A 26,130-nucleotide genomic window follows, 5' to 3' on the forward strand; every position below is an offset into this window, starting at 1 on the left:
TTAATCCTGTTCCATTATATAGCTCATGCAAATGGTACCGTTTGGTGACTTGCTGTTTACCTTTCTGCACAATGTCCAAAAAAGTTCAGGAGGGGCAGAGTCCCAGTCAGTGTGCGCTGGTGGGGCGTACACGGGCGTCTCTGCCTGCGGGCCAAGGAGCTGCAGTACTTAAGAGACTGCGCAGCATTTACAGGAGCTGCTGCCGAGCGCAGGCTCCCGGCTAACGAAGGAGGAAGGGAGCGACGCTCGCCTTGCTCCTGCACCAAGGGCTACGGTTTACACAGCTTCTTTGTATTGCACAGGGCTTTCCTGCCCTGCAGCTTGACTTACTCCGTGACAAATTATTCCTTAATTGCTGGATGGCAGAAGAAAAGCTTTACAGCCCTGAGGTTATTCCTAACAAATAGGTTACAGAAGCCTTGAAAATTATATTGAGCAGAAAAGAAGCACCCTGAGGTTTCCTTGGGTGCTTGGGCTGTGTTAAGCTTGACTAAGGCAATGCACTAATGAAGCTTGTTAAAATGCAATTATACTTTAGTGCTGTGGATGCAGAAATGAGGATAATCAGCGGAGAGGTGCTAGTGAAGCTGTTGTGATTAGGGTGATTCGTGTGCATGCCACGGCTGTGCTCAGGGCCTTCACCCACTGTGCAAGGTGTTGTCTGAACACAAGAAGCTGGCTGTGCCCAAAGCGCTGCCTGGGGATGCGAGATGAAGGACGATGGCAGGAAGATGGAGAGATGGATGGAGCAAAGCGGCAGTGAGATCATGTTGACCATGAGGAACAGGAGAGATGTTAGGTTAGCTACTGACCAGCAATGGTGAGTGTCCGGTGCAGGAGAGCTTTAAGGAGGGATGTGTGGGGAGAGAGCTGAGCGCCTCAGCCAATGCTGGTGGGGAGCTGCTCCTAAACAAGGCAGGCAGCTTGGCAGAAAACACCTATGATTTTCATAGAATCATAGAATGGTTTGAGTTGGAAGGGATCTTCAAGATCATCTAGTTCCAACCCCCCTGCCATGGGCAGGGACACCCTTCCCCAGAACAGGTTGCTCAAAGCCTCATCTAACCTGGCCTTGAACACCTCCAGAGATGGGGCAGCTACAACTTCTCTGGACAACCTGTTACAGTGCTTCACCACCCTCAGAGTGAAGAATTTCTTGCTTAGATCTAACAGAAATCTTTCATGGAGTCTTCTCTTCTCCAGGCTGAACAACTCCAACTCTCAGCCCGTTTTCGTAGGAGAGGTGCTCCAGACCCTGGGTTATCTTTGTGGCCCTCCTCCATTGCAACAGGTCTATGCCCTTCTTATCTTGGGGACTCCAGAGCTGAACGCAGTACTGCAGGTGAGGGTCTCACGAGAGCAGAGTAGAGGGGCAGAATCACCTCCCTCGACCTTCTGGCCACACTTCTTTGAATGCAGCCCAGGATACGGTTGGCTTTCTGGGCTGCCAGTGCACATTGCCGGCTCATGTTGAGCTTCTCCTCAACCAACCCCCCGAAGTCCGTCTCCTCAGGGCTGCTCTCAATCCATTCTCTGCCCAGCCTGTATTTGTGTTTGGGATTGCCCTGACCCATGTGCAGGACCTTGCACTTGGCCTTGTTGAACTTCATGATGTTCAACAATTTTCTTTGAAAACTGTAAAAAAGGAGGAGACAGCCTGGACTTCTGGGCCAGTTGGAAGAGAGGGGACTTCTGATAGGGAAGAGGTGATAGCAACAGTGGGGAGAGGCCAGGAGGAGCCTTGACAAGTGAAGAAAAGTAGTGGCCATTTGATGTGGCAGGGAAAGGGAGAGCTAGATATGAAGAGAAGCAGATGTGGCCAGAGCGGTGCCTAGAAAAAAATGAATAAGAGTGAGGCAAGAGTGTATTTTGTCAAGGTTGGAGCAGAGGAGTTGTGATGAAATATGATGGGAGCCTGGATGCAAACTGCAAGTGAGGGGATGGACAGCCAAGGCTGGGGCTTATCGATGAGCTGCAGAAGGACTCTGTGGCTCACGGTCCGAGTAGGGATGTGGAGAGCTAGAGGGAGAGCAAAATGAAAAATAACACTCGTGCTGTGGGCCTGAGCAACAGTCAAGACGGTAGCGGTGTCTGGAGCAATTAAGGAAAGAGATGGGGAGGGGGAGAAAGATTAAGAGCTCTGATCTTGAGCTGACAGCTCGACATCCATGAGATGTCAGGGAGACAGGCAAGGTTTTCGTCTGGACAGAGAGAGACAGGCCCAGATGATTGGATCAGACAACTGGGGGGACTGATTTATGTGAAAAGATTAAAAGAGCTGCTTGTAAATATATGTATAGCTTGGCTAAGTGACACCTGAGGGGACAATAACTGTCTACATGTGTATGAAGGGATTGGATACTGGAGCCAGGAGAAGGGGGAGGGAAGGGTTTAGGAGCATAGATGAGGATTTTGACTAGAGGACTGGAACAATGTGAAGGGAGCTGTATTGCCTGTGAAGGGAAAACATTCCTCTGCAAGACTGGGAAGACCCCTAAGTGAGATTTCTTGCTCATTTAAAAGAAACCTGCTTATCCATCTTGGTACCCATCTGCACCCCCCTTATCACAGGGTGCCTGGCAATCTGATGTTTGTCCTCACAGCACCCCAGGGAGGGACAGTTGTGACCCCTCGGTACCATGGGTGACCCTTGCTGTCTGACTTGAATCCAGGACTTAAGAAAGTATCTTACCCAGTATGTGCTCTTTCTTTTTACTTGTCTCTGTTTTAAAGGGTTGGTCCTGCTGATAGTATGGTGAGATGGTTGGGAAGAAGATCCAACGGGGCTCCTCCAGCCTACAATTTGTGTGATCTTCTCTACATATTCCTTATGATTTTTTACTCCATGTAAAGTTTGACTTCTCTCTGAAGCCAAGGGAAGAAGAAGCAAGTATTACTTTGTTGCTTGTTCCTACATGAGCTCCTCCCATCAGTGCAAGGGAGCACGTTTGGGAGGGAACCACTGGAAGTGGCGTGTTCAGATGCAGAGTTAAGACTGAAGCAACTTTGCCCTAAACTCACCTTGAACTGATCCGCGCCCTGGATAGCAGTGGGAATAAGGTCCATGTACAGTTGAACTACATTGCTAGTTCCTGCCTGGTCGCAGCTATAGTAGCTGTCAGCTGTGTGGTTTATTTTCCTAAGGCAAATGACAGACTGGTCTGATTCAGACCAAACGGCTCCATTTCTTCTCCAAAAGTGCTATTGTGGGAGCCATCAGCTAAGGATCTTAAAACATATATGCAGTGCGTTTCAAAAAATCATAAAATCACAGAACTGTTTGGGTTGTAAGGGACCTTAAAGATCATCTAGTTCCAACCCCCCTGCCATGATCAGTTTGCTCAAAGTCTCATCCAGCCTGGCCTTGAACACTTCCAGGGATGGGACATCCACAACTTCTCTGGGCAACCTGTTCCAGTTTCCTAGCTGGTGAAATAGAGGTGATCTGAGTTCAGAAAGAAAGCATGTGGGAGATGGAGGAGTAGTATATATCATGCATTTTGAATCTCAGCCCGGTGCTTGGCTCATCTGTGAGCTGTGCAGACCATTGCCTTGTCTCTGCCCACAGCATTTTCAGGTATCTCAGAAGGAAATGCGGGGTATTTTGCAGGAGACAGCTCCAGAATGAGCTGTCTGTTGGTGGACTTGTTTTCCTAACACCGCTTACAGACTGCCTCATATTTTGCACAACCTGGGTTTCTATTTCTTCTGAGCAACTCTGTATTCTGGAAAACTTTAACATAAGCCTCAAGAAAAGTGGAAGATATCAGAAAAAAAGTGGAACCACTCCAACTTTTGTGATCTTGATTTTCTGGTGAAGGTTTTGCTGTGATACCAGATGGGGGCTATACCTTCAGATAAAACTTTCAGAGAACTCTACTTCAAAAGTTAAATGAGTAACCAGCTGCCTCTGTCTGAGTGCCCTTCCTGTACCTATCCATGTCTGGCTGGTCTTTAGGTTGGTGTCCTAAGGAGGTGAGATCCATGTGGCAACATTTTTTGAGGGTTGTTGCATCTCCATCCCTTCCAATAGCTTTTGAGCCTATTAGCCAATTTCAGACATATCTGTTTCAAGAGTGTTGTAGCAGATAGTAAGTTCTTAGACACTTCATGAAAATGGGACGGGAGTGATTGTAATAGTGCTTCATCCCACTACCACCATGCTTGAGGTGAAAGCCATTGCATGGCTTCAGCCTTTTCTAAATATTAAAGAGATTAATGCAGCAGCAACGAACAAGCAAATAAATAAATGAAAGTGTCAACAGGTTCGTGCTCATTAATAGGCACTTGGAAATCCAGCTGCAGAATCTAGCCAGACTAAGCGTTGCTAGTCCTGCTGCATTTTTGGTAACTGCAAAACCATCTCTGGTTGGGAGTCCCCAGCAGTGAGTGTGAAAGAGTGACTATGTATGGTGAATAAATGGCCCACCATCGCAGATGGCTGCAGCCCCAGAATGGGGTTGTATGGCCATCAATGGGAGACAGCAAGAAGATGTGAATTGCTGATGGCTTTTGCTCCTCTTTCTGTGTGAGGTGCACGAGGTGCCAACCCTTACCAGTGCCAAACCAAGTACCCCAGTCTCACTGTGCATTAGCAATAAAAACAACAGGTGAGACCCAAATACTGCAGAACCAAAATCATCTTTTGTGGCTCTTCTTGCAGACTTTAGCTGCGTTTTGGTGATGTAGCACTTCAGCAGAGACCATAGGTCTACTTCTTTATTCCTGCAAGGAGTTCGTTTTTGACCTCAGCAGTCGCAGTTAAAAGCAGAGCGCTCTGCTGAGTTTCTCTTCTGTTTCAGCAGGACCAAAATCTGTGGGGCCTTTCCGAATATTTCCCTCCTCACCCAATATTGCTGAAAATGAGCCTGAAGTGCTGACAGACAGCAGCACACTCAGTGTGTAGGAATCCAACATAAACAGACTTGCTGGTTGTGTACTTGGACATGTTAAACGAGGTCCCTGCTTTGATCTTCCTGCACTATCCTAAAGCCCAGCAAGCAAAGGCTAAGTAAACAGACCTTTGATTTCAGGGCTCTTTGGAGCAGAGGTCTTGTAAAACTTTTATCAATGGCAGAGCCGAGCTACTGAAGCCCCTCTTGGACTGTAGGTGCTGCAAGAGTAGCAGCATGGTTTTATTGACCCTAACGTCCTTCTTTTTCGCCCCTGCTTCCCATAATGACAAACATCTGGGGATATGAGCCAGCTTCCAGCTGATTGTAGCATACCAGTTTCTTTAGGAGAGACACCTGCTTATAGTCTCCTCTATGGTGAATGGAGCATAAGCTATATTAGATCCTACAGCTATTGGATCCCCACAGCCAGTGTAGCTTTTTGTTAATGTTAGTCATAAAGATGCTTAAATAAATCACATGGGATACATCCGTGGGAAACACTCACGTACTAATCCTGCGTGTTCAACACGCCTGGGTCAGACTCCAGAAAACCAGTACTCTGGCTTAAAGAGTATGAATGTTACAACAAATTGGATTTTATTTATTTGCTTCCCGTTTTTAGAGCATTTAGTGATTCCTCACGATCATAAAGGTCACAAATTTCCTTTCATGTTCAAATAAACAGGAGGTTCTCCTTCAGGATTATGTCTTCAGAAAAGAGACGTTAAGAAACAAGCACCTAATATCACAAGATTTAAAAAATAAAATTGTGAATGCTGTCAAATTCCCCTCAATGGATGAAACACCGGAGTTAGGTTGGCCTCTGCTTTCTTTTAGTTTAATATTTTTATCTTCTGATGGGTTACATGAAGAAGGCTTTGGCTTCTCTTCTGCCCACTGTAGAAAAGTGATATGAGAACGAGATCCTGCCAAGATACTCTATTTTTATAAGTGTTATCTGTTCCGTTGTTTTCAAAACTAAGAACCACCATGCTTAGCAATGATGGAATGTAGGCTGCTCCCGGTGGGCCAGAGCTGTGGGCCCTACTGCTGGGGCCATTTCAGCCCAAAGCTGATTGAGCTTAGGATCAGAAACTGGGGCATTTTTCTCGGCCCGATCAATGATTATTGCTTCTTATTGTGATAAATACCAAATGAACAAATTCATTGACCAACTGCTCCATGCCAACACTGCTTCTGCTGTACCTTCTGGAGGTAAAGCTGAGATTGTTGGCTGAGTCTAAGCTCCTGACAATCAATTCTGAACCCAGTGCATCTGGTTTGTCTTGTCTTTTGCCCTTGCACTTTTGTAGCATGGCCTTAAATGATGACCTTTCTTATGCTGCCTCTTCTGCCTTAGTCACTAACTAATCCTTTACTGTATGCAAACCAACACCCTGGTTCTGCCTTCAGAAGAGAATTTTGTCTTTTGTCAAATAGTTAAATCCACTATTAGATAAAAAAATGTTTTTAACAGCCCTTTATTTGTTGGTATTCGATGGCGGTTCTTTAATCCCTGAAGTGTTGTGCAGCTCTGTTTGTGATACATAGCAAATTGATTTTACACGTTTCCATCTTTTATCAATGAGTCTTCCAATGGGGTTTCACTGTAATCAGATTGGAGATTACCCCGGCACTGCCTTTGGGAAGGAATTGGAATTTACATGCAATAAAGATTAGGGGATTAGTGACTGATTAGGCAAGTGCTGATTTATCCAGGCACAGGTACAGCAAGCGGTCTGGCGTGTCTGCTTTCTTCTGACCTTGGGTTTTGACCTCTTGACTCCTCACTTGGAAATGCCAGCGTGCAGCACAGAAGTGATTTCTAATGTGGCTTCTCTCAAGAACAAGTTCAAGTCTTTGCAACAGTAAAACCTCCTGTTTCTGTGAAAGGAGAAGCGCAGAAATCTTTCTGCGAGTGGACGCTTGCTCTAACGTGCGTCGGCCGGGACAGACTGAGCAGACAGACTGTGGCAACGCTTTAATCTGCACTCAGGAATTCCCGCTGACAGCTGATGCGATGTGCGTGCGCTGGTACCCACACGTGCACGATGGGGGATAACGCAGCTATGTAATCACGCGGCGAGACAATATTTCTCCATGCACAGCTTTTCCTAGATAGCTCTTACGCTCTCCAGGTTTCTCCTCCCCCTGTGCACACTTGCAGGAGGGGAGCTGGAACCGAACATTACCAGACTGTGAGGTAATAGGAGCGCCCATTAATTGTAATTCCAGCATAGCTCTATCTACCTGATGGATACGACGTTATATACCAGTGCGCAGCCCGCCACTGGAATGACATCATTTGAAATTACAAAGCAATCGATGTCAGCAAAATTCCCATATGCTCTGTAGCTGCTGAAGCTTGGGCAGCTCGAGTAAAGCAACTGCACTGACAGTCGCAGGCTGTGCTAACAACGGCGTTGGTAGCTTACTTGTGTATCAGATAATAATTAGCACCATCTTTCTGCTTATGCAGATTTATAGAGGTAAAAGGCAGACGATATGGAATCTTCAGCAAAGGAGAAGTATTTCCAGATCCTTTGGATAGTTTGTGAAATTTAAATGGATTTATATTTTAAATATTTTATGTTAGTGTTTCAATTAAGGGAGAATATACCCACTGTTAGGTGCTGGTTTGGTAATACGTGCCACACTGGTGTGTGATAGAGGTATCACCTTCCTCCAGATGAAATGAAGCAGCTTTTGAGCAGCTTCGGACATACCAGATTAAATGCACTGGTTTTGTCTGATCTTAGAAGCTGAACAGTCCTGGGAGTGTCCAGACCTGGCAATCCTAGGCACAAACCACGGAGGTGCAATCAGATATAGTGAGCATAACAGAACAAGTCTTTACTGTCTCCTGCTAGGAAAACTAATGAAGACCACTTAAGGGTGCACTATCCCTGTTGTCGTGAGCAACCTGGCATGTAGAGAGGAAGGAGCAGAGGAAGTGGATCTGTCTGGAGCTGTCCCAGCTGCAGGCAGGCTGCAGAAATCTGGTCTAACCTCTGCCCAAGGCACCAACAGAGCCCTCAGACTATGCCAGTGGTAACTCAAGTTTTCACAGCCAGAAGGTCACTTGTGCAGGCGTCGTCACATGTTCTAACACTGTGCTGTGGCACCAGACTAGCGTCGATCCAGTTGAAGAAAACGTTGCCTGCTTTCCTTCGAGTATGGCCTGGAGCTGAGGCTGTTTCCTCTATGAGATCTGACAATACAATATTCTCCAGGTATGAAAGCTTCATGCATTAAGAAGTCCTGGCTTCTGCCAGTGCCATCAAGCATTGTGTGCTTATACATCAGGTAGTGTGTGCTTCTGTGTCTGGGGAGCAGGAACCAGATGTGAATGCTATAGGAATTCATTGATGGTTTCCTTGTTTTCATATGCGGGAGACAGGGCGTCTCCTGAGTTTAAATATGTGTTTCCACTGAATCAACCTATGTGAACACTTTCTTTTAAATTACATTTAAGTATTTTCTCTTCTTGGAAGAGATGTACAAGTGTATCTAAGTTAGCTTGTAGAATGGCATGACAGGAACAAATCTTTAAAGTGAAATATTTGGTGCTGAGGAGGTGATGTTCACACCATAGGCATTTTGGGAGTTTATTCTGGATTAACTCCATTCTGGTCGTGTAGATTGAGCACTCATTACTGGAAATTCAAGAGCATAGCTTCTCCTTTTGTTTCACCAAGGACCCAGCTAGCAATCGCTGGCTGCATTGGCAGCTGGTGGGGATTGATAAGATTGGATATGTAAAGCAAAGCATTTGGTGCTGAGGACCTGACACCCCCATTTCAGAGGGATGTTTCGCTTCAGAATAGCCCTAATCTGGTTTTATGAACTAAATGCCCATCTGAGCTGGAGCACACTGTGCAGCTCCGTTTCATAGAAAAGCAACTTGGTTCACGTGCGCCAAAACTGTTTCCTGATGTGAAGCAAAGTATAATTGGTGAGGATGATCAAAATATTCACCTTAGAGCATGTCCCTGGTCCAAACTAAAACGCTAATGTAGGCACATGTAAGGTAGACCCTTATGATGACAGTTTAATTTGGAGAGAGCTGCACAGAGCACTTCCATCACACCTACCTGAACTGAAGGTTTTGGCAGGGCAATGGGGAATGGTTTCAGGAAGAATTTTAAAATGCTGCTGATTTAGAAAGTCAGCTCTGGTTTGCATTTTTCTTTTGGAGCAAGATGAGTTTGATTTTTTTATTTATTTTTCTTTTAGAGCAAGACAAGTGATTTTTTATGTATATTTAGATATTTGCCCTGGTGATTTTTAAACACATTTTAATTTATTCCTGTCCCAAATCAAAACTGTTTTCATGTTTTAGTGATACAGCAAACCATTAAGAAAAGATTACCATTGCTTAAACAATATACTTTTAAAATCCTGACTTTTTTGCTTGTATGTGTTTCATTTTAAGTTGCCAAAATTGTGATGCAAAAGATTTGTCAAACTGAAAAAGGGAATATTGAATGAGAAAACCGGATGAAGTCTCGGTTCTTGACAAAAATGTCATTTTCTGATAGAAAACCATTTCTACAAAGCATTCTATACCAGGTCCCCTCTGCAGCCATTCAGCTAGAAGTGCTTTCTGTTTTAGAGAAGCCTCTGAAAATATCTTCAGTTCTTAAATACCACGATGTTTATCTCTTTGTGATCATCAACAAACAGTTGTTACCGTGTTTTTGTGGTGACCAAACTTGGAAGCCCCCAGTGACGAGGGCATAGCAAAGAGAGGGCTGAGAGCAGCCTGGCCATGTAGGGCACTGCTGCTGATTTCCCATCAGCAAAAGGCTTATGGATATTTTAGAAGTCTCCTGTTGGAGAGTGAGTGTTCAAAATACTCTTTTTTTTTGAACCCTTAATGGCTTAATCATACCTTTTCCATCTTGAGTATTGGGAAAAGCCAGTAGAAACCGGCATTGGATGGAAGAGTGTAAAGTCTCCAATTTCATCCCTTAGGGTGAAATTTGTTAAAAAAGACTTTAAAGAATATTTTGAGGAAAACCAAATTCTTAGATATGAATGAGGAAGGCCCCTGTGTCGGTGTATGGCCAAAGACTTGCCACTGTGGACTAGCAGGAAGGCAAACCGACTATTTAAAGATCTTTGCTCATGTTGTTCCTCAGTATGGCATGGAGTCAACCATCGTGGTTTCTGTTTCCCTGCAGACATAAACAATGACACTTAAAATTTCCTGCTTGTGCAGCTCACACACAAACGTCTGTCTATAAGGGAAATGGCTAATTACTTATTAAACCTTGTACTGTGCTTAGACTGGGTTAAATATTGACTGTGAAAGTTCAAGGGGAACCCATGTCACTAAACGTGAACTTGGGCATCCTATTTTCTAGGAGCTGTTCAAATAAGACGATTAGGTGACAGGGTGCTGCACGTAGGCAGGGGGACAAAGAAGGGGACAAAAAAGGGAGCAGATTGGCTCAGAAGTAAATGCCTGTCTTTGAAGCCTTGGATTTTGGAACGTGATTGCAACTGGTGGCTTGAAGGGGAGTTTTGTTACAAAATAAGTGAATTAAACTGAGATATGCAGAGTGTCTGGTTTGTTTTGCTGAAAGGCTTGGAGATGGTGGACGATTTGGCTGGGAAACCCACTGGGCTCATGAAGCAGGATTTGCATAGTTGGGAAGCAGTTGGAAGGGCAGAGTACAATAGCATTTATGTTCAAATTGGGGTAGATTAACCCCAGAAGCTATTTCAGGGCTGCCTGACTGGATTGTATCCCTGAGATTACGGGAAGCAAACAGATGCCTTACGTTGGCAGGAATGGTCCCTGTGTGACTTGTGGTGGAGGTGCTGCGGTTTTGGGTTCAGTTTGGTGAGAGCAGGTTAGGACTAGGAGCACGATTTTCAGTTGGGTTCTGGATCCTCTTAAGTCCCTCAAGCCAGAGGATTACTAGCTTTCTGCCAGAATCAGGCAGTTTGACCTTACAGGAAACAGGAGGGGGAAAAAAAAAGCCTTTTAGTTTCAGAACCTTGAAAATATGCTTTAATGCCTTTCCTTTTGAAAAAGCAAATTAGGAATGCCACTATTAAGATGGGCTTGCCTTCTTGAATGGGAAAGAAAAAGGTAGATTATGTGGGTACGTGTGCCAACACACCTTTGTTGTACTTATCTCTTCTCTAAATAAAGTTTTCTGGTTATCCATTGAACTGCATACCTGAACTGCACTGTTGGTATCATTTTAGCCTTAGAGTTGAAATATTAGTCCTCTCTTTTGGCCCACGCTAAGCCCACTGGCAGCACTTAAGAAACAATAAATAGTATCTTTTCTTCCACACTAGAAGAGAAACCTTCTAGCATATGAAGTCTGTTTCTTCAAAAATAACTTGAAGTAATCCTAACTCTCCTCCGCGTTTGCTACCTCAAAACCTAAGGGATAAAGTTACTATTTTTTGCTGCTGAAAAAATATTCAGCAACACTTAAAACTGAATATCACCCATGCACATTTAATTTAATAAGATGGTAATTTCATGTTAAATAAATACCAACCGATTATTGAAAACATATGCTCAAAGGATTTAAAAACCATGTAAGAGATACACATCTCATCTACTGTTGTTGAACTGCAATAAATCTATGCAATAATCAAGTGCCAATTGTTTAACATACAATAACTATTTTATTAAATCTCAGTGAAATGTATATGCGGGGCACTTAATTAAATCGAACATGTTCCGAAATATTCTATTTTTCTTATTTTTGGAACATCTAGAGTAGAAAATTTACTGGCAGCCTTCACCCAAGGGGCTAGTTATTACTCATGTAAAAATATGGCAAGCACTTCTTGTGCTGTCAATAAACATCCATTTCATCAGGAAAGCAGCTCCTACCAGAGAGGTAGGGAAGAAAGAGAAAATATGTCACTTTACTTGCTGTAAAATGAATCCACAAAGCTGTTTTCTCCATCACGTTGTCGGGCTCAGCTGCGCAGTCAAAGCCTAGAACTTGCTCCTGCAAACAAGTCCGCTATTCCCAAAGCTAAGCCTGACCAGTCATCGGGGCTGGTCAGCAAATACTTGTGGTGGTTTTGTGTTCCTCTCTAAGAGTCTTTGTTCTGCAGAGATGCTGTTGTTTTTTTCTTTAATCTTCTGATTGTTTTTGATAAGCATTGTTTTTGTCTGTGGGTGCCTATGTTTTCAAGCCAAGAAGGACCCATTAGCTCATCTAATCTGATCTCCTCATGTCACATACCAAAGCATTTGGCCCAGTTACCCCTACGCTGACCCCTACTTTACTTGGCTAATGCGTACCTTTTGGAAATGCAGACTGTTTTGTTTTGAAAATATGAAAAGATGTTGGAATCACCAGTCCTTTGAACTGCTTCTTCCAATACCTAATGGTATACATGGGCAAGACATTCATCCTTTTATCTCTGTCAAAACCATTTTTATCAGTTCTGCTCTCCATGCAATGGCTTCCCACTGTGCAGAGAGACAAGAGTTCCTGTCTTTGAGGAACACCTACTCACATTAATTGAAACTCTTGCCATCATTGCTTTGTAAGCCCTTCCCTGTGGGAATTGTTCTTTGGTAGGTGTTTGTCCAGCCCTCAGGATAGCAAGGTCTCTATCCATTGATTTGTCATCATTACAGTTTGAATGCCAACACAAATAATGGTAATAATGATGTGCAGAGAGTGTAAGTGTATAATCCTCATGTTAGTCTTGCAGAGAGGGTTAAACTATTGTAGTAAGGGTTAAACTCCTACTGTGAGCAGGAGTTGTCCAGCCCAGCTTTCTGGCAACAGATATCCCAAGTTAACCAACTCTGGCATCAAGTTGGAAACATGGCTTTTAGATGGTCCTTTCCAGCCATCCATGTTCATTCTAAAGCATGGGAGAGGTGAAAGAACTCAACTTTGGTGTGAACCAGCCTTGTACTAAGGACTCTGGAGGATCAGATTTTACAGTGATGAGTATGGTGAAGGCCAAATGTTGCCTCAAGTGTTGGTGTAGGAGATCATGTTCACACGGAATGAGTAGCTTCATTAGCGGCCGTTGTCCAACTCCTTCATCTCCCTGTCATAATGAAAGATTTCTCTGCTTTGCTGTATTCTCCTCGTAGGACACACGCTGTCTGTTATACCCCAGTCCCTGATGTTAATTCCTTGCATGCATTGATGGGTTGTTTGGGTGCTTCATGCTAAATGACTTTGCTAATTTGCTAACACAGCACTTCAAAAGAAATCTTATCTTCATGGACAGTGAATGTGTTTGGTATTAAATAATAAAATATACATAACCCGTGGGGCTCTTAAAACTTATTTAACTTCTTTATAAACTTTACAATACAGTATGTGGATATTATAAATTACTTTCTATTCCAAGAAACTGTCCGGGCTGGTTGACCTTCCTTGGAATTTCCTCTTTGTAATTATGTTTAATGTGTTAATAAAGTTCACTTTGAACTGTATTATGGCAAATGGTCTCACAGGACGTGGGTCAGTGCTGGTGTGTTCACCATATGTGAAGCTTGACGTTAGCGTGCAGTTTAGTTGAAGGAATAACAAAGCTAAGTCCAAACAATTGTAGAAGCAGTATCTCCTCCCCAGGTTAGCAGTAAAAGGGGTTCATGGAAAGTTAGGAATGTGGAGTGGGAAATCATTTAGCTTTCACTGCTAGGTGTTACTAAATTATAGCTCTATGTTCGAGTCACTATCAAAACACCATATATCTAGAGGGTTTTCGCACAGAGCTATAAATCATGTTTACTACATGTGTGAGTTGAACGAGTGCACGAACTTTGCGATGCAGTCCAGGAAAACATAATTACATGTGTGTGTGTTTTTGACTGTGAGAAACAGGGACAGGGAGCTCCAGGCTATTCCACTCTTGTGTCTTAAATACATCACTAGAAATTGTTTTTGCTGTTTCCCGGAAATAGCAATTTGCTATAGCAAAGAGCGTTTCTTGAGCTTTACATAACTCCTTTTGCCAAGAAGTGGCAACCACCAGCCCTTCCGAGGCTCTGGGGGGTAGAACAGGAATGCTTGTAAAGCACAGTCAGCAGCAGAGCAGCAAGTGGGGCTTTTCTGCGGTATAGGATAGTGGACAGCAGTATCGCAGGATATAAATTGAAAATTGCCCAGCTGTTCAGTAAGACAGGTGTAGGATCTGTCTTTTATATAATGGAACAGAATGGAGATTCCAGTTGCTTGTATTCGTAAATGAGGCAAATAAATCTGCACACTTGTCTGCATGTGTATGAGCAGAAATATTTAAAACAAATGAGGTGATCACAGCATTTCCTTGTTAATGTTTGACTGGACTTATATGATCTTCAACAGAAAACTTGGCATCTGGCTGGGGATTGTTGGTTTCTCTCTGGGTGTACTTATATGTATTTGCAGATGAGGAAACTACAAGCAAGAGAATGAGTTGGTGGAAAATGTAGGGTCTGGATTGTTTAAATTATATTTTAAGCCTGATTGCACCCTGGCCCTTGGAACTCCAGGCATGATCCCTTCTAGTAACTAAAATGATTTGAATGTTATGGGGCAAAGTTATATTTAGTTTGTATTTGGAGAAAGAATAACAACCAGGCGCGGGGGAGGCAGCTGCATTCTCGTCACTTCTTCCCGAGTCACATCCATGGATGTCAAACCTCACCCTTCCCCCTCAGCTGAAATATTAAGAAATGATTCTCTCAAATTATTGGGTTGAGGACAAGGGGGCTGAAGAAAACCTGCCCCACTGGGTTTGTGTTGAGGTAGGGCTTAATTGATGGTAACAGCTCCTTCTGTTCCCACAGGCTGTGGGGTCAGCTGCGCCCTCTCCAGCGTGGTGTGGCTTAAATGGCTGCTCCTCAGCAGTGCTCCATGGCCATAGAGAGCTGCCTTTGCCTAATGGAAAATTGCGGAAGTGGAAGCAAGAAATGGTGGTTGTTTTCTCTACCCACCACTTCCCCCTTCTCAACTATAAAAATACGTAAAATTCTTTGTCACCAGTTTTGGTGGAATATCTACCTTGGGCCTTGGTTTTGGCCCTGTCTCCTATATCTGATGGCAAAATGCTGTGGGAATTTGTCTCTGTCTCCAGGAGCATCAGAGGTTGCAGGTTCTCAGCACTTACAAAGGCTGCTTTTTTCAAGAACCACTGCCTAACAGCTAAGAAATCAGGGGGACTATAGTGTAGGGACACCTCCCCCAGGATTTACACCCAGGGCCAGAGAGCACTGCTCCCTCCTGCTGTGTCTTGAGAGGACCCAGTCTGGAGCTTCGGCCCATGGATGCAGGCACATGGCAATTCACGGGAAACTCCCTCCTTAGCCAGAAAGATGGTATACATTGGCATTAAAAAATTTGTGTCGGCAGATATATGAATTCATGATTTTGACAATCTAGTTTAACAAAACGATTTCAGGTTTCCAAACAATCCCTTATGGTGTTGCTATGCAACTCTTGTGGTGTTGCCCTAATATATAACCCACAAACAAGGCAAGAGCAGCACTATGGCGAACAGCTATAGGATATTGCTCTCAAAATACGTTAGATCATTTCTGCTCACATACAATACAAAGCTGAAGTCTAGGATGGCTGAAATGGTGACACTGGCTGCCTGAGGAGTAATTGCATCTGCTTTTTAATGCTGCATTAGACCACAGGGCAGAAGCTGGCAGCGGCAAGGTATGGGAAGCTGGCAGCAGCCAGGGTTTGTAGAATCATAGAATGGTTTGGGTTGGAAAGGACCTTAAAGATCATCTACTTCCAAGCCCCCTGCCATGGGCAGGGACACCTGCCTAGATCAGGTTGCTCAAAGCCTCATCCAACCTGGCCTTGAACACTTCCAGGGATGGGACAGCCACAACTTCTCTGGGCAACCTCTTCCAATGTTTCACCACCCTCACAGTGAAGAATTTCTTCCTTAGATCTAGTCTAAATCTACACTCTTTCAGTTTAAAGCCATTGCCCTTTATCCTATCACTACATACCCTTGTAAAAAGTCCCTCTTCAGCTTTCCTGTAGGCCCCCTTTAGGTACTGGAAGGCTGCTATAAGATCTCCCTGGAGCCTTCTCCAGGCTGAACAGCCCCAACTCTTTCAGCCTGTCTTCATAGGAGAGGTGCTCCAGCCCTCGAATCATCTTCGTGGCCCTCCTCTGGACTTGCTCCAACAGGTCTATGTCCTTCTTATGTTGGAGTTCAGCCTGGTTTTACCTCGCTGGCAGCTGTAGGTGAAGCAGCAGGTGCTTTCCTGAGATTTCGCCTCTCTAAGCAGCTGTGGAAATGTATCCAGCCTGCAGAGCCAGGGGCTGTGCCCTGGGCTCTGCGCCCACCCTGCCGTGCTCAGCTGTGAGCTCACGCGTATCCTGGCCCCGGAGGAGGCAGCCGCCGAGGGACACCCCCATATCAATGCCTTGGGAGAGCGGGCAGCTATTGGGAACTCTGCTTTCATGGCCACTCCTCTGGGATATTATGGGCCGGTTCTGCAAGGTGAGGAGCTCCCTTCAGTACCAGTGGTGCACCTGAGAAATTGGGGTGCTCAGCATCTTTTTACTACATGTTTTTGCTCTGTTCATATAGCAGAAGATAGAACTGCCATAGTGAAGCCCTGGAGATTAAACTTCAGGGGAACCTGAGGGCTTCTGGGCAGCTTAATGTGTGGATTCAGAGGTTTCTGTCTGGGATAGTGTGGGATTTCCGCGGTACGTTGTGCGAGGCAGCTCTGTCAGCAGCACCCACTGCCCAGGGGATGGGCTTTTTTGAAAAAAGAAAACAACCCATGCTTTCCCCTCTCCACCGCCTCCCCTCCAAATACTGACAGCGCAGAGTGGCGAGATGTGCCAAAGTGTATCTTGACTTGAAAAGAATTCATCCATCACCGTTACAGCCCCAAGGCAGGGCTGTACAGATACATAGTGAAATAAGATTCAGTAGATGCCTGTACATTGGGAAGAGAGAAAGAGATCCATGATGATATCAACATTTTATTCTTGCTGTAGCCATCTACAAGAGGTCCAGCTACTGCCAGGGCCTCCGAAGCCTCTGGCATTTGCGAAGGCACTGATTCCAGAGAAAGAGTCCTGCTTCCGCAGAAAGTTATTAACACAAAGATGACAGGTAATAAAATGGGAATATTTACAGCACCACATGAACAGAAGCAAGATTTTAACGTCTCTGTCCTGAGGCTGTACCTCGCTGAGAAGTGCAGCTGTATCCGGCAAAATTCAGAGCAGGAAAAAGAGTGGGGGGAAATTTTTATTCCTCGTCCTGAGAAAGTCACTGGAGGAGTGAATGAAGGGCTGCAGAGGACCGTGCTAGTGTTTTTCTTCTGAGGCAGAAAGGCTTCAAGAAACGCACCCTTTTCTAAATGTCATCAAGGTCTGCGAATAGATCCTGTGACAGAGAGTGATCCAACAATTCCTCAGAACGAAAGGTCAATCAAAGGAAAATGGCATTTAGGAGGACGAAGCTTACTGCTGACCCAAACATGTGACAGATCCAGAAGCAACTCTGGTGCCATCAGGAAAGCCGCTTGTGCAGTCTGCCCCAACGAGGCACATGACGTGATTGGGAAACTATCTGATTCCTCCAGGTCTCAAAATTCATCAGGAGTCAACCTGAATGTCGGAAGGAAAGGGATTTTGAAGGAGCTACAGCAGATATCCAAGTTGGGAGGAGGGCGCTCTCTCTCCACTGTCCCTGCTTGCCCTGCACCGAGCATTTTTTCCCAGCACTAATTATAGAACTGTTTCTGCCATTTGAATATGCATGGAGTAGTATCCTGGCTCACAAGTAGATTGCAATGAAGTTACCCTTAAAGTTTGACTTGGTTTGGTAGAGCTCTAGATCAGTTAGGACCTCTCCAAGGGCCAGTTCAGAATTTCAACACGGCTGTGGACTTATCTGGACATTTCTGCTCTTTTACACTGAGTGAGAGGCTGCACCATGTAGGGAAACGTAGCAGAATTTAGAGCTGGCTCCTCACCCAATGTTGGTGAATTCGGTTTTATCAAAGCCAACACACAGAAGCCCTCCTGATGGGTGGATTTCCTCTTTAAAAGATTCAGAAGGTGGCTTATGTCACATCAGTATTCAAAAGATGTTGAGATTATCTCTCCATCCACAGAGTGGCTGGAGATCTCCCAAGATGATGAGTATTAACAGTGTGGTTTGTAGTGCTTAAAAAGACCTAGACAGACAGGATTTCTCACGGTGTTTTGCAATGGCCATACAACCTTGGAGTATGGGAGGGCATCATCACCTCCGAGATGTTGTCCCACAGGTCTCCACAGAAGGTGTGCAGGGGTGGGTTCTATGTTTGCCAGGGCCTGACTTTTTCATAGTAAGTACTTTCAGGATCCTCACTTTGAGTCTTCATCAGTTCATCAGAATCTGAGTGTTCTTAGTTAAACTAATTAGTGAGTTTCAAGCTAGTTCACGACTCTCCTCAGCTTGAGCAGCGCTTCTGTACACCAGCAAAGCTGCGAAATTTGTGGGTGCGAGTCAAATTGAGTAACTGCACCAGCAGCTCTGTAGTCATTCGTGAGCTGGACTGTATGTACTGCCTTAGTCATGCTGCGGAAAATTCAGGCAGACATTGGAATACTAGGAATTAGTCATGAGGAAGTGCAAATATGAGCTCTGTAGCTTATCCCATGTGGGTGCAATCCTGCAAAAATGCTAAGAACAGGAATAAAATATGAGGGAACAATTCCAAATCCCACAAACATCTTGTGGGTTTTGGGTGCAACTCAGCATCAGCAATCCTTAGCAAAACATTTTGTCCTTATGCAAGAGCAGGGCACTTATTATCACACCCATTAATAGCCTGTTCTGGGAAGAGCATTGCTATTGCAGCTTGTATGGGGAACTTGTGCAATTAATGAAAAGGCAGATGCAGGAAAATACTCTCTGCGTCGACTTTTCAGAGCCTTGGGAAGAAATTCTGGTTTGAATTCAGCTATGGGACTGTTCTCACTGTTGGAGTCTTTATCACTTCTGTTTTTCTGAATGTTGGCCTGTCCAAGTGCATCCTGTTATCATATGGCAAACAGTGTGTTCGCTCTGTGGCATTCCAGGGACTCTCTGTTTCGGATGAAATTATCACCTTTTACAAAGAACACGTATTTGTCAGTCGGGTCAAACCAGCGGGGTTGCCAAGGCAATTTATAAAAATATCCTCTTTTGGACTATCAGCAATGTTCAGATGTCAGGCTATACTGTAGCTTTCGGTGAAGTGCTACCCAACGAATGCTTTATGTCCAACAACTGCAGGCTTACGCATCTCAGATAAAGCCCATCTGGTGACTATTAAAGGGAATTACTGTACATACAACATGAAAGGATTTTAACATTTTGTGGGGGGCAGTGTTTTGTTTTAAGTACCAGTGCTGTTACTGATTTTGCCTTCAGGATAGGTGTTTAGTTTAAAACAACTTTACCAAATACAGCTGAACAGTTTGTGTATTGGACTCCTCCTTGCTATAGGATGGAGGTGCTCTGGAAAAGCGAGAGAGACTCAAAACTGGGCTTCCCTGGTGGGTTATCATGAGTTGCTGATGATGGCAAGGCTTCAGCTTCAGGTCTTACAGAAACCAGTATCTCTGTTGTTGTACCTATCTGTAAATGCCTGCATTTTTTAGCATTGGTGATAAGTGATTTTTGGTAAACACCTTTCGCTACATCTCTGTATAGCAGTCAATGTAATGCCCTGATTGATGACTGGTCTTTAAGTCAGTGTTATATCACTGGCAAAAGCAATAATAGCTCTTCCCCTCTCTGTTCTTTCTTAGGTCCCCCAAGGATCGCCGATAAAGTGATTCACCGACAGTCCGTGAGGCTAGGGAGGACCATCAAGCTTCCATGCCCAGTGGAGGGTGACCCCCCACCTCTCACCATGTGGATGAAAGATGGACGCACTATCCACAGCGGCTGGACGAGGTTTCGAATCCTTCAGCAAGGGCTGAAAATCAAGGAGGTGGAAAGCGAAGACGCGGGAACCTACATTTGCAAAGCCACCAATGGCTTCGGCAGCACCAACGTGAACTACACGCTCATCGTCATTGGTGAGTAGAGCTGGAGAAAAGCCATGCCTCACCTGCTTTGGGGGGAGAGAGCGAGCTGATTTCTGTGTAGCTGTCAGTGATTGCAGATTTGCTTCGCTAATCATTTACTGACCTCCACTCTTAACTGGCCTTTCCAGTGTTTGAGGATTGCCAGAGCTGGCTACGTTGCTGCACATCTTCTGCTGCAGCCGGCTGCAGGCAGATAAGATTACGCAGTGCCAAAGGTTACAAATAAACAGAAATGATGCAATAGTCGCTAGAGTCCAGATCACAATGAATTCCACACAGGAAAGGCTGTGCGATAAGGAGAGGTCACGCCGATCTTTATGTTTGCTGTTGGAACAGGATAGTTCTCAAAACAAACGTTAAGGCACCCATATAAAAATGCACAGCTGGAAGATCCATGGACCGAGCTTTTGCGAAGCATAGTACCTTCAGGAATAATAATATTTAGGTTGACACAAAGCTCAGAGCTGGCATATGACGCAGGGATGCTCGGCTCCTGAGAAATTCCCTTGCTGGAGGCAGGATTAAAAATGCTTCAGAATCTGTCTTGGAGACCATGGCTTCACTGTCTGTGCTTTTGACCAGCTTCAAAGGGCTTACTTGGCCTGACAATGGGATTTTGGGGTCACCTACTAGGCTGAGCATTCCTGAAGATCCCCAAAGACAATTCTCTGGATAATCAGAGATTGCTCTGCGGTGGCTGCCACAAAAGTATGCTCATTGATCCTTGTCTGTGAGGAGGGAAAGAGCTAGATGAAATTTGACATGCTGGAGGATGTTGGGGGAGCAAAGGGGAGGGTTACAAAGCAAGGGATGAGATCAGGTATCTCACTCACCCTATTGCCTTGTCAGCATCCCAAGTATCTGGTCTACAAGGCTCTGTCTCAGACAGTGGAAGTGAGGACAGAGTTTAAGGCCATTTCCAGCTGCCTGCTGGTTGGCACTTGGCCTGTTTTTGTTCTATTTCGTCTTCTTCCCCTTCTCAGTAGGAGGGCTGCTGTGCACTCAGAGCATGTAGCAAACACTTGGTGCTGCTTGGTGGAGGATTATCACCCGATAACAGGGTGATTCTTGGAGAATGCACTTGGCTGCAGAGCCAGTATGGGAGAGAGACCAGATCCTAAACGTCTTATCAGGAAAGAGATGCTTAGGTGAGGGAAACCCTCTTGCTATATGACTCCTGTAGCATCAGTGGGATAAAGCCGCAAAAGCCATCTTATAGTTTACATAGATTGTGGATTTGGTTTTCCTTGTTTCCGTCTTTCCTAGCTGCGTTCATCCATCTTTCTTTGCTACATTGAGTGAAAAAGGGTCAAGTAGAAGTAAACAATCATACCTATACAGACTCTTTTTGGATGTGCTTTCCAGGCTGTTTGGTGTGGAGAAAGGAGTGCTATAGGAGCCTGCTTTAGTCCTGCTTGGACTTTTGCAGTATGTGCAGGTTGCCAAGGTCTTTGATCTTCTGTGTCATCCGGTATCTTCTATAAAGCTCAGGGCCCAAGCCAGCTCCTATTATTCCAAGGCAAAGAGGCATCGAGGCACCTGTGAGTCAAAGAAGGCTCTTGACTTTTCTTGGTAGCACAACAGAAACAAATGAAAGGGAAAAGCCAGGAGGCACAGGATAAAAGTTGGACTAGAATTCAGGAAAGATTGAGGCAAAAACTCCAATTCAGTTGCTCAGGGAAATTGGATTATCAAATTTAATTGTGTTAAGAACAATAGTGTTCATTATATTTGGCACTGAAAAGCCCTGGGCACAAACACTGCTTATTTGGATCCTCATCGGGCAGCTATGGAAGGAAATGGCAAGCTCCCACTGGCCTCTGTGGGTGTGAGATTGAGCCCTATGCAAACAAATATTGATCACCAAGTGCCAAGAAAAGGGTAACCTTAAACTAAATGTGTGGCAGACATACGGGCTGAGTTATCGTTCATCTCCGTGTGTCCTTGTTCTAATGCTGGCTAAACCCAGTATTTTGTAGACTCTTTGCACCTTCCTTCCTCGTCTCACTGTGTACCCTTGTGCGTTGTTGTTGCTCTGACCGTTTTTGACGGATTACTTCTGTCCCTCGTCTCCAGTGGGACAGATATGTTCACATAATGTTTCAAGCCAAATGCTTTTTGCTAGAACAATTTCCCCTGAAAACAAATGTTCCCCTAGTGTCTTTCTTGCCAAGATCTGCAAGTAAACACAAGATACCACTGACTTATTCTTTCAAAGGATCCAAACGTTTAATGCATTGGCCAGATGCTTGTGTTCGTCTTGGTGAAAATGCTTTTGGTTGAGAGCAAATCAATCCTTTGTTGATTTTTGAGAAGGAGGCAGTGTTTTAAGACCATCTGCATGTCAGTTTTGAGGGTGAAGATCAAATTGATGGAGCTGTTTTGTTTGTGCTCCAAACTTTGTGCACAAACTTCATTAGGCATAGTGGCCTTTTGAACCATATGGCCTCTCTATTCTCCCATGCCTTCAAAGGAGAAGCAGCCCTCTTATTCCAGCTTCACTGCTGACACCAAACATGCAAACCCACACAGGTGTCAGACATGGGAAAGGTGGTTAAGATATTAAATCTAGAATAGCATCAAATGATTCATTAAACGCTGGCACTTGAAAAAATAAGATCAATTTTGACATGAAAACATTCAGGGAATTTAATCAGTAATATCTGGAATCTATACAGTAGCTTATTAAAAGATTTTGGAGTTATGCAATTTGCTTTTAGCTGAGCTCTGCCACACCACTGGCAATTGAGCAACTGTCACGCCTGTGTTGTATACGTGTGCACTGCAGCAGGATAAGGTGATGGTTTACCCAAGGTCCTACAGGGAGCTGAGACTAAAATCCAGCTGTCTTGAACCTCTCTGTCTGCACTCAGTGCCATATAACTTTTATTAATCTTAACTCTTATTAGTCTCTATATTCCATGGGAGTATAGAGAACCAACAAAAATCTGTGACATTGTACAAAGGAATAAAAAAAGGCAGCAGGTCCGCCAACACCAGTGGGTGCCGGCACACATGGCAGAGGTGAGCTCCCTGGTCTACGTTGCAGGTTGGTCTCTGTGAGTTGTAATAATTTTGGTATAAACCTGTTTGAATGTCGCTTTGTGGCTTTCATGACAGATCTTGCTTGCAAGCAGCCAGCTCAGTGCGCGAGCAGAGCAAACTTAGGTCTGCCCTACACGTCTGGGAGACATACCTACACATTGCTTGGCTAGAGGACTTCTCAGCCTGTAAGTGCGGATGAGACGGATTACTGTGATTTTACAGATGGTAACCAAGGCAAAGAGAGACCAGGTGATTACTCCAAGACCACATAAAATATGAGCTGTGGCTCAGAATTGAGTCTAAACCTCTTAAATCTCACCCTAAAAGACTAGTCTTCCTTCATAACACTTGGAAAAATCTTTTCTTCCTAATTTAGCATCTTCCTGCTGCTGTGTTGGAAGAGAGTCTTCTCTTGTTCTAGGTTTTTGATCTTGCTTCTCAGACAAAGGTTTTGCCAACCCAGATGGTAGCAATTGGTTTCTGCCCTTTTTATTTCCCCATCTTCTCAGACTGCAGGGCCCAGATCCCAAAGATTCAAGGAATCCTTCCCTAATACACTCCTGCGTGAAACAAAAGCCAGTAAAAGCAGATAACCAATATAAGTCAAAACTACAATTTCCTTTCCTAGCCAGACTTAATAGTTTTTGTGGCTTACCACAAGATTTGGGATGCCAATTACACTGCAGACAGATTTACAAATGCTGAAAGAGCAACTTCTCTTTAATCAGTATTAAATCAGCTTTGCAGTTATTAAGCAGAATAGTTCCTTATTGTGGAGAATTATCTGTAGCTCATCAAAATAAACGTGCTGTACCTTCCCAAAAATTTATTTGTACAATGATGCTCGTGAAAATCTGATCTTTAAGGTTTTTGCCAGCTGAATCAATTCAGAAGAGCTGATTTATAACCTATAGGTGTGAAAAATAACTTTTATTTTGTTTTTAGATGCTTAGTGGAAACCTGCGGTTTCTTTACTGCAGAATAAAACTTCCTTGCCAGTGTGCTCTAAAAGGAAGTCTAAGGCCAAAGAGGAAGGAAAAAATATGTTGAATAGCTGCTCATTATTTGAAAACCATCCACCTTGTGCGCTGAATGGAGGTATGTTCTGCAGAAAAAAAAAAAAAAAAAAAGGCATGTGATGGTGTAACTGAAGTCTGTATCAAGCTGTGGCCAGCCTGGAGAAACTGTGAGGTTGCACACATGGAGCCATCGCATGATCGAGCCGTCAGGCCCTCACTGGGAAGTCTTAGCCCAAATAGGTGAGATTTGCCTGACTTATAAATAATGGAAAAGAAAGTATTCTAACAAGGAAGTGCTGGACAACCTCCATTACCATCTCTTTCTGCAATAATAAACAGTGTCATTTGTTCCAGAAGTCTGGTCATTCTCTGAAGGGAAAATTGTTGGTGAACAGCTGTAGGAAGGACTACTAGTAAATATTTATGCTGTAGCATAATGACCTCTTTCACTAACGCACAACACAGAGGACTTTTCACTTGCAGAAGTGTTATGGGCCAAATCCTACAAGGTGTGCCAGCATTGCAACATGCGGGGCTATTGCTACAGGTGCTGCCGGTAAATACTTCATCTTGCATCAGTTGCTCAACCACGCGATGAAAGATCAAACTGTTTCTATTTTTCGCATCTCTGTGCATGTTTCTTATTACCTTCTGCAGCAAAGAAAAAGGAAGCAGCAGCAAGAGTGGGGTTTAGGATTGTCTCTGCACTGTAGATTTCTTATTTCACTTGGAGTTTGTAGATTGCTGAAGACTTATCTTGCTTGGGTGCATCCCAGCACACCATCAAAAAAGATCAACATTTCACTCCAAGGAACAGCTGCTCCAGTGTTTCTCTTTCTTGTCTCATATCTCTGACTGCTGTGATTGTTTTTTCTCTTCTTTGGGTTTATCTGGAAGAAGATTTTGGTGAAGAATCTATCATCCATCAGTTTGTACACCCCTCTGGTGCCTGGCCCTCTGAGTGACACAGCCACTTGGCCCCATTTGAGCTGTGGAGAATTAAAATCTTGGTGCAGAGAGCAGGAGGAAGAGTGCAGCTTGTTGTCCTAAATGTCTGATGGGCTGTTTGATCTACATCTCATTTTCAAAGAAATCAAATATACTCTTAAATGTCTGCTGTCTGTCTGCTGCAATTGGTTGCTTTGAGAATCTTCCCTGACATCAGAAGATTTATCTTTAAAGTAGCTTTTTCCTGCTGAGCCAGCTGCTATTTTATGCTTTTTTACAGCTTGTCCAAATACAGCTCTCTTTGATAACAGGCATGTGTGAAAAATTTTCATTAAAATAACTTTTTTTTAAGCAGTCAGCATAAGTATCCCGAAAAAAACCATGGCAATGTCTGAATGGATATTTATTCTAATGTGCTTTTTTCTGCTCGTAGTAGTAGAAAATACTGTGTGAAAAAAAAAAATCAAGTACAGTAAAATATGGTTTGCATTACAGTTCTCCAATGAAGTCATCAATCTGTGTCTTAGAACTCATTTATAGTACAAAAGCTGAGAAAACATTTGTAGCCCAGAGTCAGGTGCCACCAGCCATTTTGGGAAAGCATGACAAATTCATTTATGTTTGGGTTTTGGCCTCTTAATAAACTCTGGGGACCAGAGAGAGATGTGCTCAGCAAGAAGATGTGAATCAACATTGAGTCAGCAATGTGTGCACCAAGGGACTGCTAATGCTAAGCAAAAACTGGAATGAGTCAACACTGGAAAAAAAAGAAATAAAAGATGCAGTGTTTGCATTTGAGAACAAGGTGGTGTGGCTTGTGCTGGTCGTGATATGGAGTTAGCCATCTGTCTTTAGCCAATTTACTCCAACACAAAGTGTGAAAGGCAGCTCATCCAGCGTAGGACCGTTAACACAATCACAGGGCATATAATCATGACTAATGAAGATTAGTCAGTTGTTATATGGAAATGAAGAATTCCTTGTGATAGTAAACAGTTACAAAGTTCTCGTGTTTAGTTTGTTAAGACCTCAATCCAGCAGCTGGATCTACGTTGGTGGCCTCCTGTGCATAGGCAGCGTGATTAACACCAGATGAGGATCTGGCCATAGTCACCGATGCTTAGTAATGGTTATGTTGCTAATTAAAGATCAGATTGTTTTTGGCCTTTGGGA

The 26,130-nt window shown here is 44.1% G+C and overlaps 1 protein-coding gene across 3 annotated transcripts in view; it reads left to right on the forward strand.

The window, feature by feature from the left end:
- The window catches only part of FGFRL1 (fibroblast growth factor receptor like 1), a 183,313-nt gene that overhangs the window by 72,844 nt on the left and 84,339 nt on the right, over window positions 1–26,130 (forward strand). For all 3 annotated transcript variants that reach the window (XM_086612289.1, XM_086612290.1, XM_086612292.1), the window contains exon 3: window positions 19,664–19,936. In XM_086612289.1, the coding sequence (XP_086468415.1) occupies window positions 19,664–19,936 (273 nt within the window). The remainder of the gene's footprint in view (window positions 1–19,663; window positions 19,937–26,130) is intronic.

Source organism: Tauraco erythrolophus, chromosome 5 (assembly GCF_009769465.1).
Source record: "Tauraco erythrolophus isolate bTauEry1 chromosome 5, bTauEry1.pri, whole genome shotgun sequence".
In the NCBI taxonomy this organism is placed as follows: domain Eukaryota; kingdom Metazoa; phylum Chordata; class Aves; order Musophagiformes; family Musophagidae; genus Tauraco; species Tauraco erythrolophus.